General features: G+C 39.3%; 1 protein-coding gene across 1 annotated transcript in view; it reads left to right on the top strand.

Annotated features, from left to right (window-relative positions):
- KCNN3 (potassium calcium-activated channel subfamily N member 3) overlaps positions 1–16,861 on the top strand; it is a 457,853-nt gene that overhangs the window by 358,859 nt on the left and 82,133 nt on the right. The window contains 1 exon segment of the mRNA XM_053704468.1: positions 15,696–15,823. Coding sequence (XP_053560443.1) covers positions 15,696–15,823 — 128 coding nt within the window.

Here is a 16,861-nt window from a genome sequence, read left to right as displayed (position 1 = left end):
AAGCATCGGGAAGGGTGGAAACACATAAGCCATCCCGAAGGTCCAAGGTGCTGTCAAAGCATCTATCAGAACCGCTCCCGGATCCCTGGATCTGGACCCGTAACGAGGAAGCTTGGCGTTCTGTCGAGACGCCATGAGATCGATCTCTGGTTTGCCCCAACGTCGAAGTATTTGGGCAAAGACCTCCGGATGAAGTTCCCACTCCCCCGGATGAAAAGTCTGACGACTTAGGAAATCCGCCTCCCAGTTCTCCACTCCCGGGATGTGGATTGCTGACAGGTGGCAAGAGTGAGACTCTGCCCAGCGAATTATCTTTGATACTTCCATCATTGCTAGGGAGCTTCTTGTCCCTCCCTGATGGTTGATGTAAGCTACAGTCGTGATGTTGTCCGACTGAAACCTGATGAACCCCCGAGTTGTTAACTGGGGCCAAGCCAGAAGGGCATTGAGAACTGCTCTCAATTCCAGAATGTTTATTGGCAGGAGGCTCTCCTCCTGATTCCATTGTCCCTGAGCCTTCAGAGAATTCCAGACAGCGCCCCAACCTAGTAGGCTGGCGTCTGTTGTTACAATTGTCCAGTCTGGCCTGCTGAATGGCATCCCCCTGGACAGATGTGGTCGAGAAAGCCACCATAGAAGAGAATTTCTGGTCTCTTGATCCAGATTCAGAGTAGGGGACAAGTCTGAGTAATCCCCATTCCACTGACTTAGCATGCACAATTGCAGCGGTCTGAGATGTAGGCGTGCAAAGGGTACTATGTCCATTGCCGCTACCATTAAGCCGATCACCTCCATGCATTGAGCTACTGACGGGTGTTGAATGGAATGAAGGACACGGCATGCATTTTGAAGCTTTGTTAACCTGTCTTCTGTCAGGTAAATCTTCATTTCTACAGAATCTATAAGAGTCCCCAAGAAGGGAACTCTTGTGAGTGGAAAGAGAGAACTCTTCTTTTCGTTCACCTTCCATCCATGCGACCTTAGAAATGCCAATACTAACTCTGTATGAGACTTGGCAGTTTGAAAGCTTGAAGCTTGTATCAGAATGTCGTCTAGGTACGGAGCTACCGAAATTCCTTGCGGTCTTAGTACCGCCAGAAGAGCACCCAGAACCTTCGTGAAGATTCTTGGAGCCGTAGCCAATCCGAATGGAAGAGCTACAAACTGGTAATGCCTGTCTAGGAAGGCAAACCTTAGATACCGGTAATGATCTCTGTGAATCGGTATGTGAAGGTAAGCATCCTTTAAATCCACTGTGGTCATGTACTGACCCTTTTGGATCATGGGTAAGATTGTCCGAATAGTTTCCATCTTGAACGATGGAACTCTTAGGAATTTGTTTAGGATTTTTAAATCCAGAATTGGCCTGAAAGTTCCCTCTTTTTTGGGAACCACAAACAGATTTGAGTAAAACCCTTGTCCTTGTTCCGACCGCGGAACCGGATGGATCACTCCCATTAGTAAAAGATCTTGTACACAGCGTAGAAACGCCTCTTTCTTTATTTGGTTTGTTGACAACCTTGACAGATGAAATCTCCCTTTTGGGGGAGAGGATTTGAAGTCCAGAAGGTATCCCTGAGATATGATCTCTAACGCCCAGGGATCCTGGACATCTCTTGCCCAAGCCTGGGCGAAGAGAGAAAGTCTGCCCCCCACTAGATCCGTTCCCGGATCGGGGGCCCTCAATTCATGCTGTCTTAGGGGCAGCAGCAGGTTTCCTGGCCTGCTTGCCCTTGTTCCAGGACTGGTTAGGTCTCCAGCCTTGTCTGTAGCGAGCAACCGCTCCTTCCTGTTTTTGAACCGGATCATGCAGGGAAGATAATAAACTTCTGACTGAATTTTTTGATGCGTAGCAAAAGCGCCAAAAAAGGCCCCTCCCCCTCACACACAACAGTGAGAGAGATCAGTAAACTGTCTTAAATTAAATAAAACGACTGCCAAGTGGAAAAAAATAGTGCCCAAAACATTTTTTCACCCAGTACCTCAGAAAATTAAACGATTTTACATGCCAGCAAAAAACGTTTAACATTAAATAAATTAAGTGTTATTAAAAAGCCTGTTGCTAGTCCCTGCAAATTAGGCTAAAGTCTTATGCATACAGTATAATTCCAGTGAAGTGCCATCCCCCAGAATACTGAAGTGTAAAATATACATACATGACAGCCTGATACCAGTTGCTGCTACTGCATTTAAGGCTGAGTTTACATTATATCGGTATGGCAGAATTTTCTCATCAATTCCATTGTCAGAAAATAATAAGCTGCTACATACCTCTTTGCAGATTAATCTGCCCGCTGTCCCCTGATCTGAAGTTTACCTCTCCTCAGATGGCCGAGAAACAGCAATATGATCTTAACTACGCCGGCTAAAATCATAGAAAAAACTCAGGTAGATTCTTCTTCAAATTCTACCAGAGAAGGAATAACACACTCCGGTGCTATTATAAAATAACAAACTTTTGATTGAAGGTATGAAACTAAGTATAATCACCACAGTCCTCTCACACATCCTATCTATTCGTTGGGTGCAAGAGAATGACTGGGTGTGACGTAGAGGGGAGGAGCTATATAGCAGCTCTGCTGGGTGAATCCTCTTGCACTTCCTGTTGGGGAGGAGTTAATATCCCAGAAGTAATGATGACCCGTGGACTGACCACACTTAACAGGAGAAAGAGTGCTTTACCCCTGTAATTATTTAGGAAACATTCTCACTGAATAATACATAATATAAGGGGCTTAAGCAGACAGAATCTATTACACTGAATAGCTGTGCTAAAGTTAACTGTGCAATCAAGGACTTTATAATTACATATTGAGTATTAGCTAGATAGCTTTAATCTCATAACCTGACATTCCACATATTAACAGGTCCTCTTGTTACAGCATTATTTCTGAATTTATTAATAGCCGGCTGCAAAAAATATTGTTTGTATCTAACTGCTTGATATTATACAAACCAAGTATAATGTTTCACATATAGATACATGATTCTCAGAGGTATTATTCACACACCTATACTATATATTGATATCGAGAGAGTTCAAGCAGACAGAATCTATTACATTGAGCAGCTATGCTAAAGTTGACTATGCAAGCAAGGACTTTATAATTACAGATAGAGTATTAGCTAGATAGCTTTAATCTCATAATCTGACATCCCACCTATTAACAGGTCCTCTTGTTACAGCATTATTTCTGAATTTATTAATAGTGGCTACAAAAGATAATGTTTGTATCTGACTGCTTGATATTATACAAACCAAGTATAATGTTTCACATATAGATACATGATTCTCAGAGGTATTATTATCACACATCTATGCTATATATTGATATCTAGAGAGTTTAAGTGTTTTTAAATGTGTATGATTGAATAGTTAAACCAATAAAGATAAAGTATGAATGGTTAAAAATCGTTCCTGTATTATTCAGTGAGAATTTTTCCTAAATAATTGCAAGGGTAAAGCACTCTTTTTTTGTTACAGACTTCGTAACTCATTTATTTATGTATCTCTATGGGCCACCTGTAATGGCCGGATAGTTGCCTAGCAAGCGGAAGGTTTGCAGTTTGCAGTTTGCAACCAGCTGCAGCTATTGCATCTGGAATGTGTGCTTGTAAGCTGTTTGACAGTCGTGGTAGCATGCCTGATGCTAGTAATTGGTCAGGGGTTTGCTCCTCTTAGGCCCTCCATTCTCTCTTGAGGCAGATGTTGCCAGACCTTTTTGGGCTGGGTCCGTTTCTTGGAGTGGGGTCTGACCGTGTACTTTTGTTGGCCCTGTTATTCTCCCTGGTGGGGGGTTCTCGGGTGTTCCTTCCTCCACTGGTTACATTTCACTGCTGGTGTTGGATGTCTTTTGGGGTCCGGATTCGTCCTGGACGGGAGTTGTCGTCGATATCTGGCACTCCCTGTGGGATGGGGTCCCATGATAGCTTAGGGTCAGTTTTGCTGCCCTGGAGCTTGCGAGTCTGTCCGTTGTGTGTCTGTGTTTCACAGAGAGCCCTTTTTTTCTGCTGGGACAGTTAGTTCCTCCATCCTGTCGGTGGGCTCTGGGTTACCTTCGGTCCTGATATGGGTTTCCTACCTGTATGTGACTAGTTTTAGCAGTTGTATATGCTGGACTAGGGTTCTGGGGAACTTGTGGCTCCTTAGCACACCATCAGTCATATGGTGCTGTGTCAGAGGATCTGAAGGTAGATTTGGTTCTTCCTCGCAATCTCTGTCTCATTGGTTGAGAGTGTCACTCTGGAGGATAGGATCTTGTCTTCCAGAGAGTTCTTCTCCTGGGTGTTGTCTTGTAACAACGTTCATTTTGCTTTTCTTGGGGGTTTTCTTCCCTACTCTTATGGTCCTTTGGCTCTCCTTCGGGTACTCCGTTCTCTCCTTCGGGGGTAGGGGGAGGTACTTCCTTCGGGTAGTTAGTGCGATGGAAGCCTGCGAGACTTGGCTCCTCTGAAGCATTGTGCTCAGTGGAATCTAAGGATTTTGAGTGGTCTCCAGCATGGCTTTGCTGGTTGTTTAACTGATGGGCAGTAAACTTGTTTTCTTTTTTAAACTGTTTTTATGGGTCACACCAGGCTGTGGTGCCTTTCGAAGGGACCGCCTTCTGTACCCGCCCTTTGTTTGCATTCAGTGTCCTTTATAGCTTGGGTATTGTTTTCCCAAAATAATGAATGCAGCTATGGACTCTTCCCGTTTAAGAAGAAAAACTTAAATTATGCTTACCTGATAATTTTCTTTTCTTCTAACGGGAAGAGTCCATAGCTCCCAGCCCATGTTTTATCGATGAGGCGGCCGTAGTTTAGTTTCTTCTTCTGGCACATTTTTCACCCTGATATTTCTCCTACTGTTCCTTGTTCCCTTGGCAGAATGACTGGGGGATAAGGGAAGTGGGGGAGGTATTTAAGCCTTTGGCTGCGGTGTCTTTGCCTCCTCCTGGTGGCCAGGTTCTGAATTCCCAAAAGTAATGAATGCAGCTGTGGACTCTTCCCGTCAGAATAAAAGAAAATTATCAGGTAAGCATAATTTAAGTTTCTTTTTAGGAGATTGTGGACAAGCCGTGAGTTTTTCAGGTGTCCTCTGACCATAGTTTAAGGGACAGTCCGGTCAAAATTTAGATGTACATAGATGATTTACATCTTTTAATAGAAACATATTTGCAATATACATGTATTGGCAACAATGGTTCTAGCAAAAGTTATCACTGTTTAGTGTTAAACATGTTTCTCTACACATCAAGGGCTAGATTACAAGTGACAAGCTAACTTTTGTGCATGAGCGATATCTTTGTTTGTTTTTTAGCTTTTTGCACGCGTCGGAAATATCGTTCATAGTACAAGTTGAGAGTAAACCACTATGTTAGTGGTGCTTTAGCTTTTCTATGATTACGAGTGGCACCAACAGGTACTCTGAGAATACACAACGTTTGCGTATTGCGCCTACGGCCCGTAATTGTGAGCACAGGTGAGAGGAGCAACGCTCAGGGCCTGAGAGAAGGCAAATTCAGTGAGAAGTGGGCCTGTTAGTCTAGGTGGACCGCTATATATTGTGCCTTACACTTGCCTTACACTTGCATCACACATACATCTAGATTACAAGTTTTGCGCTATAGAGGGTGCGAAATGAATGCAACAAAAGTTGCGTTATTTCACCCTCCATAGCGCTGCCATTACGAGTTTCTAAAAAGCCTCCTTGTGCATGCAATATGGTGGCGATGAGCTCCATACCGCTCAAAATCCAAGGGCTGCTTTGACATGCTTGTGCACGCTTTCCCCATAGACATCAATGGGGAGAAGGTGTTAGAAAAAAAAATAACACCTGAAGCACGGAATGGCGATCACCGTTACGCAACCCCATTGATGTCTATGGGGGAAAAAAAAGTTACGTTTAAACCACCCTAACATAAACCCCAAGTCTAAACACCTTTTAAATCCTTCGCCCCTGACATAGCCGACAACTAAATAAAGTTATTAACCCCTAATCTGCCGCTCCTGACATCGCTGCCACTAATAAAAGTTATCAACCCCTATTCTGCCGCTCCCCGACACCGCCGCCACTAAATAAAGTTATTACCACCTAAACCTCTGGCCTCCCACATCACCACCACAAAATAAACCTATTAACCTCTAAACCGCCAGCCCCCCACATCGCAAAAAACTAAATTAAACTATTAACCCCTAAACCTAACAACCCCCTAACTTTAAATTAAAATTACAATATCCCTATCTTAAAATAAATGAAAACATACCTATTAAATTAAAAAAACTTAAGTTTAACTAGCAACTATTATACTAAAATTAAAAAAACTACCAATTAAATAAACTAAATTACACATTAAAAAAAACTAACACTACTAAAAAAAATGTAATTTAAAATTACAAAAAATTAAAAATACTAAATTACAAAAAATAACAAACGAAAGGATAAGAGCTACTGAAATTCTATTGGCTGATTTTAATAGCCAATAGGATTTCAGTAGCTCTCATCCTATTGGCTAATTTGAACAGCCAATAGGATTTCAGTAGCTCTCATCCTATTGGCTGATTTGAATTTCAAAAATCAAATCAGCCAATAGGAATGCAAGGGACGCCATTTTGAAAAGGCTCCCTTGCATTGAAGATTCAGTGTATGGCGGCGACCATATGAAGAGGACCTTCTGCGCCCGATGTATTGAAGGATGGACCCGCTCTGTGCCGCCGCGATGAATATAGAAGACGCTGCCGGGATGAAGATAGAAGATGCCGCCTGGATGAAGATAGAAGACGCCGCCTCGATGGATGAAGATAGAAGACGCCGCCTGGATGTAAGTGGATCGTCGGGGGTTAGTGTTAGGGTTTTTTTACTTTTCTTGGGTGTTTTTTTTTTTAGATTAGGGTTTGGGCTTTCTTAAAAGAGCTAAATCACCTTTTAAGGGCAATGCCCATACAAATGCCCTTTTCGGGGTTATGGGTAGCTTAGGTTTTTGTTAGTTAGTTTTTTTATTTTAGGGAGGTGGATTGGGTGGTGGGTTTTATTGTTGGGGATCTTTGTATTTTTTTTTCAGGTAAAAGAGCTGATTTCTTTAGGGCAATGCCCTACAAAAGGCCCTTTTAAGGGCTATTGGTAGTTTATTGTAGGCTAGAGTTTTTATTTTTATAGGGCTATTAGATTAGGTGAAGTTGATTTTATTTTGGATAATTTTGTTTGTTGTTTTTTGTAATTTAGTATTTTTTATTTTTTGAAATTTTTAGATTTAATTTTTTTAGTAGTGTTAGTTTTTTTTTATGTGTATGTTAGTTTATTTAATTAGTAGTTTTTTTAATGTTAGTATAATAGGTGTTAAGTTAATTGTTAGTTTAAACTTAGGTTTTTTTATTTCACAGGTAAGTTTTTATAGATATTGTCATTTTAATTTAAAGTTAGGGGGTTGTTAGGTTTAGGGGTTAATAGTTTAATTTAATTTCATTTTTTGCGATGTGGGGGCTATCGGTTTAGGGGTTAATAGGTTTATTTAGTGGCGGTGATGTGGGAGGCCAGAGGTTTAGGGTTTAATAGCTAGTTTATGGGTGTTAGTGTACTTTGTAACATTTTAGTTATGAGTTTTGTGTAACAGTTTTGTTGCGCAAAACTCATAACTACTGGTCTCAGATAGCGGAACGGATCATGACGGTATAGGATGGAACTCAAGCATTTTAGCCTCACTGCACAACCTGTAATACCGGATATGATCCCACCAAAAACACAATTTTTTTTGAGTGTGGGATTGACGTTGCGTTACAGGCTAAAATGCTTGCAGTATAGCTATACTGACAAGACTCGTAATGGCTGCGTTGTGGTTTTTAAGCTGAAATGGCAATTTTTTCTGCGTTAAAACCGTAACGCAAAACTCGTAATCTAGCTGATAGGGAAGTGGGGTGAAATTTGCGGATTCCCTGCTAACTTTGGTGAATTATTGCTAACATTTGCAGCTAGCTTGAGAGACTTTATTTTTTCTCTATATGAGATCCGGATTATCACTTTGGATATAATAATATCAATGTATGCTCTTTAAGGCATGAGCTCTAGTATACTGGATACTACGTTTCCTTGTTTGACATTGATGAACAGTTTGGTTTATTCACACATAATGGACATTGAGTGAAGTTTATTTTGGGTCATGACCACAATAGTGTTTTTTTGCTGGCTGTAGCTTTTACATCCCTGTTGTATTTATTTACTTATCATCAATTGGATGGTGTTTTGTTTGCTCTAATTAAACTTATTTTCTTTATTTATCTGCATCTGTTAGCTTTAGTGTGTTTTTGGGAGCTATGGAGACTCTTGTTATTTTGATTGGGCTTAATATAGGGTTGCTGGGTAAGGTGTACTAATAGTTCTTTTTTTTGTTTGTTTATTTATATATATATATATATATATATGTTGTATTGTCTAAAAAGCAAAGTTTTTATACTGCTAATACATTGTTTGTTTTTATTTGTGCATGGAATCATGAAACGTTTTCAATCCCTTACAGTACTCTCTACACCTATCTGACCATTGAATAGGGATATTTCTCTCCTTTCCCTTATGATTGATTCTTCTCTAAACATATCCTTGGAGAAGATTTTACATTACTTTATTGATAAGATTCTAGATCTGGGGGTCCTCTGAAGGGGATATAAGCAATTCTGTTGTTGTTAACAGACATAGACACCGTTCTTCATCCTTCTCTTCTGTTTCCCATAATCCATCAGACTCTGGGCTACCTGGCAGATAGGACTCAGAGGGAAAGGAAATAGTTAATGTGAGGAAATGAGTGGTCATTTAAGGAAGAGATGGTTAAGACAAAGAGAGAATGGTGTTAGAAAGTGAATGGCTGGGTTAAGAATTAATCTGATGATTAAAGAGAATGGTCCAAGTGTGATAGGATGGTCCAAAGTAGGGGGCAGAGATGTGGTTCAAATGGAGAGAGATAGAGGGGTCATTAGCAAGAAAACTTAGAGAGGCAAGGGCTAGAGGTGTAAAAGGGACACGGGGAAGGACTGTATGAAAGGAGTTGGATTTAAAGAAGAAAAAGCAAACAAACAAAGAATTATGTGGTATTGTTAAAACTCCATTGAGAGTCCTGATAGGTTAATAAAGCACCTTGCAAATGTTTCACTGAACAAGACAACATTAAAACTCCTTGCATGGACAATACTTTTCAGTAGTATTGAAATATATCAACATACAAGCCAAGTGTGAAAATATTCTAAATATAAAATATAAACTATTCTGACTAAATTAGCACCTTGTTTGCTGCAATAGTTTTTAAATAGCCAAACTCCCCCAACACATTCCTAATTTGGAGGAGCTAATACAGACATGTTACTGGAGGAAACAAAGCTTTCTGTCATTATTCTGTTAGAAACACTTACATTGTTTGCAGTATATTAGCACTTATTTAATTCAGAGCACTTCTACAAAGCCTTCAAGAACCCTCTGTGTACTTTCCTATCTGAGTACATCGTGGTGAACAAAAGTCAGACTGGCTACAGACAAAATCACTGCACAACCAATCACATTTATACCCTGCAAAAGGCTGATTAGTCACTATGTGCTCTACCAAAATGACAAGGTCTTGGCATGCTTTGTAGTTTTCATAAAGGATTTTGTCTCCGTTTGCCATACAGGCATATAACTTAAATTACTAGAGGGTTACACAGGAAGAAATAATGTGAATATTTGTTAGGGGGAAGTAGACACAGCACTGAAATTCTCTACAGCCCCAGGAATAGCTTTACTAAATACAAACGCAAACTACAATTATACACTAAGCCTGTCAGTAGAAGAAAAACATAATTACAAATGGACGTTGGATAAAACCAATGCAACAGTGTTCCAGAAAGGACTTAAGAAACAAATCTCAGATGTGAATCTTAAACAAAGTTGTGCTTTGCTGGAAGACGTGGACAGAATAAATACATTGGCCCAATTATCAGAAGATGGAGACATAAATAAGCTAAAACAGAAAGCTTGCAGACTATGGCTTGTTTGCCATAGTCTAAGCTATGCCAATTACCGCTACATCCTTCAATACACAAAAAATCACTGTAAGACTTGATACACCCAAACAACAGCAACCCACTATCTGAAACTATAGAGTGATTGTGGCCAATGGTCTTCTAAACATCCTTGTGCCATTAAACAAATTATGTTTATAGTTCTGGAACCATCTTTAAAATTATATCAATTAACTAGAAACTGCTCAGTGTCATGCTTTTAAAGCAAAAGTACACAGTATTTCTGCCATTATCAGACCTCTGATGCTTCAGCCACATGTCCACATCAAATCTAAGACCAGACCCTGGCTCTGCAGCCCCTCTGTATGTACACATCAAACCTAAGACCAGACAGTGGCTCTGCAGCCTCTCTAAATGTCCAAATCGAACCTAAGACCAGACATTGGCTCTGCAGCCCCTCTGTATGTACACATCAAACCTAAGACCAGACAGTGGCTCTGCAGCCTCTCTAAATGTCCAAATCGAACCTAAGACCAGACATTGGCTCTGCAGCCCCTCTACATATCCACATCAAACTTAAAACCAGACCCTGGCTCTGCAGCTTCTCTCAGCCACGTTGCATGCTCACATTAGACCTAACAGCAGATCCTTGGCTCTTCAGCCCCTCTCAACCACATTACATGGCCACATCAGAGCTAATATAAGATCCATGTCCCTGCAGCCCCATGTTAACAGTAAATGTTTAATCCAATATACAATGGCTTAGCTTACAAGTGGAGCACTATCGATCCATATCACAAAACCTGCCCTAAGAATAGCTCACAATCTGGTATTTTAATTCAGTGGTAAAAAATAGATTTACCAGAAAATGATAACTCGGATGGCATTTTTTAGTACACCCTATACTTTCAATGGATAGGGCAGGGTGCGCTATCATCACTTATATTACAAGTGGTGAGTTATTGTGTTGTGAGAACAGATGTACACATACATACACACATACAAATCCACACACATATGTATACACTTTTAAACCCTTACCAGTCCAACACTTTTTATATACTTTATCCCTTTAAATTACTGTTTAAACATATTTTAATAATAATAATAATAATAATAAACACATAGATAGATATATTAAAGCATTATTTAAAACTGTGAAGAACTCCCGTATTTCACCTTTGTGTTAGTGCATTTTAATTTATTAGCGCACCATAGATCTAACATTTTTATGCTCCACTTGTAATCTAGGCTTATATATCGGATACATACTGTAACTATTTTATATTTTAAAACTGGTGCTCTTATACATTGCTCTTTCTCAATAAATACCACAGATACACTGATCTTAGGAAACAATAGAAAAAATAGTGTAATAAAGTCTGAAGATCAAAAGATTCTATTTGCATGGTAAAATGCTCACTTATGTGCAGTATAATTCAATCTCATCTGTCAATATCTCTAATTAGCCAGTTCGATATGTAAAGTAAAAGAACAAATAAAATGAAGACTAATACTGTAAAAACAACCACTTCTCTGTTGGCACCAGAATATTACTGACAGAATAACAGATTGAATATTGCATTTAGCAATCACTTTATTTAAAAAAAAAAAAAAAGCTTCATTTACAGTGAAAAAAAGACTCAGAATTTATACAGCTCATCTCAATATATTTAAGTGTTCCATTTGCCTTCCTCATGAGTTTTAAAAACCACAATAATAAATTGATACAGTAATTTACTTACTAGACTAGCGCCTTTAGATACACAAGTGCATTTCAATGGTATTGCTGTTGGAGCCACCAAGTGTTAACCATATCATTATTGAATATGCAGTAACTGGTGATTAGGGGTATCTTAAATGTGTTCATATATAGATTTTTTTTCTTATTATTAACCCTTTGATGACAGGGTTAATTTGTCTACATCACGAGATTTCAATGATGGGATCAGGTCTGGGGGTGTCCCTGTAACACTAGGTACGCCCTCCAGACCGCAATCACATCATGGAAGTGCCGTTGGCTTTAGTACAGCCAACGGTTATGACGTTCTATTTCGTCCTAACGGCACTAAAGCCCAGTGTAATTATGACGGAATAGAACAGCATAATGGTGTTAAAAGGTTAAAGGGACATTAAACACTAAATAAATGCTAGATAGAATGATGCAGTCAAAGAAAAGATTAGTCTGAGAATAACATGTAGATGTATTTTTTGAAGTTTCATTAGCTGTTTAAATATTGACAAAATAATAAGTTTTAGGGCTCCATGTACGAAGCAGCGAAAGCTGCTCTGGAGCCTTTGCGGGGCAGGTTTGCATATGCGAGCCTGCTTTCCGCAATGTAAGAAGCAGCGGTCATTAGACCGCTGCTTCTTACACCCTATGCCACCTCTAAGGTGGCGAGGGAAAATCACTAAGAGCTTGCTCGCTCTCGGTGATTGACAGCCCCTTCAGTCGCGCATTACACACTGCCATGAGTGTGTAATGATACATACGGGCCAGCAGATGAACAGATCCACTGCTCGTATGTAGCGAAGGCGGGCGGACAGCTTTGCAAGTCGAGAAGCTGTCCATCCGCTTGTTAGTACATGGAGCCCTAAGTGTCTAAAAAATAATGGGAGCTGTCATGTTGTAACTTAGGTTACCTTCTCTGCTGTGGCCAATTAGGGACAGTTAAAAATAAGTCACTAGAGTGTGCAGCCAATGGCTGTGTGGAATATAACAATGATCTGCACTTCCATTTCTAACCATTTCAGAATGGAATTACAGGAAGGGGACAAACTAAATATTGAAAGTATACTGCAGAGTTTTTTTTATATATACGTTTTATCATTTTATATTACTATCTCAAAGTGTTTAATGTCTCTTTAAAGACACACAATTGAGCAATAAACAGTACAGACAATGGCCCATATTTATCAAGCTCCGTACGGAGCTTGAAGGGCCGTGTTTCTGGTGAGTCTTCAGACTCGCCAGAAACACAAGTTATGAAGCAGCGGTCTAAAGAATCGAATACGATCGTGTTGATTGACACCCCCTGCTGGCAGCCGATTGGCCACGAGTCAGCAGGGGTGGCGTTGCACCAGCAGCTCTTGTGAGCTGCTGGTGAAATGTTAAATGCGGAGAGCATATTGCTATCTGCATTTAGCGAGGTCTTGCGGACCTGATCCACAATGTCGGATCAGGTCCGCAAGACCTTTGATAAATAGGGGCCAATGTCATGTATAAAACAATACAAGAGTAATACAAAAGAAAAAGGTAATCAATACAATAACACAAATCTTTTGTTTATATAAACCATAGTGCCATCTACAGCTCCATTGTCTCTGTAATATAAAGTTCTTCAGAAATGGACTGAAAAGGATTGTACGAAATCCCATGTTGTATAGCAATAAAGTGAGAGTTTTTGAAACATCAAATTGTGTGTCCTTTTTTATTATTTAAAACTTAACATAATAACAAAACAACAAATATGGAAACATAGAATGATATATAGATTTTTATATGATTACAGCTACAGGGAGTGCAGAATTATTAGGCAAATGAGTATTTTGACCACATCATCCTCTTTATGCATGTTGTCTTACTCCAAGCTGTATAGGCTCAAAAGCCTGCTACCAATTAAGCATATTAGGTGATGTGCATCTCTGTAATGAGAAGGGGTGTGGTCTAATGACATCAACACCCTATATCAGGTGTGCATAATTATTAGGCAACTTCCTTTCCTTTGGCAAAATGGGTCAAAAGAAGGACTTGACAGGCTCAGAAAAGTCAAAAATAGTGAGATATCTTGCAGAGGGATGCAGCACTCTTAAAATTGCAAAGCTTCTGAAGCGTGATCATTGAACAATCAAGCGTTTCATTCAAAATAGTCAACAGGGTCGCAAGAAGCGTGTGGAAAAACCAAGGCGCAAAATAACTGCCCATGAACTGAGAAAAGTCAAGCGTGCAGCTGCCAAGATGCCACTTGCCACCAGTTTGGCCATATTTCAGAGCTGCAACATCACTGGAGTGCCAAAAAGCACAAGGTGTGCAATACTCAGAGACATGGCCAAGGTAAGAAAGGCTGAAAGACGACCACCACTGAACAAGACACACAAGCTGAAACGTCAAGACTGGGCCAAGAAATATCTCAAGACTGATTTTTCTAAGGTTTTATGGACTGATGAAATGAGAGTGAGTCTTGATGGGCCAGATGGATGGGCCCGTGGCTGGATTGGTAAAGGGCAGAGAGCTCCAGTCCGACTCAGACGCCAGCAAGGTGGAGGTGGAGTACTGGTTTGGGCTGGTATCATCAAAGATGAGCTTGTGGGGCCTTTTCGGGTTGAGGATGGAGTCAAGCTCAACTCCCAGTCCTACTGCCAGTTTCTGGAAGACACCTTCTTCAAGCAGTGGTACAGGAATAAGTCTGCATCCTTCAAGAAAAACATGATTTTCATGCAGGACAATGCTCCATCACACGCATCCAAGTACTCCACAGCGTGGCTGGCAAGAAAGGGTATAAAAGAAGAAAATCTAATGACATGGCCTCCGTGTTCACCTGATCTGAACCCCATTGAGAACCTGTGGTCCATCATCAAATGTGAGATTTACAAGGAGGGAAAACAGTACACCTCTCTGAACAGTGTCTGGGAGGCTGTGGTTGCTGCTGCACGCAATGTTGATGGTGAACAGATCAAAACACTGACAGAATCCATGGATGGCAGGCTTTTGAGTGTCCTTGCAAAGAAAGGTGGCTATATTGGTCACTGATTTGTTTTTGTTTTGTTTTTGAATGTCAGAAATGTATATTTGTGAATGTTGAGATGTTATATTGGTTTCACTGGTAAAAATAAATAATTGAAATGGGTATATATATGTTTTTTGTTAAGTTGCCTAATAATTATGCACAGTAATAGTCACCTGCACACACAGATATCCCCCTAAAATAGCTATAACTAAAAACAAACTAAAAACTACTTCCAAAACTATTCAGCTTTGATATTAATGAGTTTTTTGGGTTCATTGAGAACATGGTTGTTGTTCAATAATAAAATTAATCCTCAAAAATACAACTTGCCTAATAATTCTGCACTCCCTGTATTGTAAAAGGAGGGAATCTACCAGTGTATAACAATGTGATACAAGAAATGTATGTTATTCTAAATGTTTGTTTATTATTCTGTATTTCTTTAAATAAAATAGGAGGTTAATGGGAGAGTGTTGTTTTTAGACCATTTTCCCTACACATTATTTGCAGAAGGGAAAACAGATTTATCATCTCTATGAATAATTCTGTCATGCAAGTAAATAATAGAATATGTTTTAAAATATTTCTTTAATTTTGAAACAATAAAAATAATGCAATGAATTTTAGAATAAAAATGATAGGGTCATGTTGATTATTATAAGTCCTTATTCAAACATGTAGAGATCTTTTTTTTTTTTAATCTTTATTACAATTTCAAAGTCTATATAAACAAACTAATAACAATAAAATTATAGGCACGGTCACATAAAGCTGAATAGATCAAAGAAAAGCTTTGGTAACATCCAACAAATGTGCAAACAGATTTTTTTTAAGCCAGTTTATACTGGATACTGAATTCAGAGAGTTGAAAAGCAAGATATTTTTTAGCACATAAAAAAGATATAATTTATGTTTGGGCAATAATTTTATTAATATATTTAATTCTGTAGATACATTTTGAACATTAAAAGATAAATGTATAAAAGTGATCGCACCTTGTTTGTGTTACAGATAAAGAATGCAGCAGCCAATGTCCTGAGAGAAACGTGGCTCATTTATAAGCACACAAAACTTCTGAAGAAGATCGATCATGCCAAAGTCAGGAAGCACCAGAGGAAGTTTCTCCAAGCCATTCACCAGTAAGTAGAAATGTTACTCACTGCCAAATAGTTGCTTGTCTAATCTATAAAATGACATAATTACCTGCTAAGCAAATTTCTAACAACACACAGGAACCAATCAATCTTTATCCAGAATATTAATTCAGGAAATTACACTCTTAACATGCACGCTCTGACCCAAAAAGGTCTGGCCTCTTATTAGTCAAACATGTAATTACATTACTGCAGATCTGCCTCACTGTTAAATAAATCATTTAGCCAATTGGGAAGAAAATTAATATTTGACTTTGATGCTGTAAATAAGACTCACTTTGTGTCTTTGGCACACAGAAGTCTACAAAATACTTGTCTTTAAATGAGCCAAGAAACACAGAAACATATTTTTTACTGGACATAAGAACCAGAAGACAGTGTGCAATTATTTTTAACTGAAATGTAAGCTTAATTATTCTGCAGTATAGTCCTAGACATATCCCAGGAATTCTCGAATCCCTTTACTATATGTGTATATACCACCAACTTTTTACTATATATGTATATACCACCAACTTTTTACTATATGTGTATCTACCACCAACTTTTTACTATATGTGTATCTACCACCAACTTTTTACTATATGTGTATATACCACCAACTTTTTACTATATGTGTATCTACCACCAACTTTTTACTATATGTGTATATACCACCAACTTTTTACTATATGTGTATCTACCACCAACTTTTTACTATATGTGTATCTACCACCAACTTTGATAGTATATTCTATGGGGCCTATTTATTAATGTGCGAGCGGACATGATCCGATATTGCGGATCATGTCCGCTGCACATCGATAAATGCCGACAGCATACGCTCTCTGCATTTATCATTGCACCAGCAGTTTTGGTGAACTGCTGGTGCAATGCCGCCCCCTGCAGATTCTCGGCCAAGGCGATCGGGTTGATTTCTGTCCGCCACCTCAGAGCAGGCAGACAGGTTATGGAGCAGCGGTCTTTAGACCGCTGCTTCATAACTTCTGTTTCCGGAGAGCCGAAACAAGGAGCTTGATAAAT

The sequence above is a fragment of the Bombina bombina genome, chromosome 1, assembly GCF_027579735.1.
Source record: "Bombina bombina isolate aBomBom1 chromosome 1, aBomBom1.pri, whole genome shotgun sequence".
Taxonomy (NCBI): Eukaryota; Metazoa; Chordata; class Amphibia; order Anura; family Bombinatoridae; genus Bombina; species Bombina bombina.
This window is presented reverse-complemented; position numbering and strand designations above follow the sequence as displayed.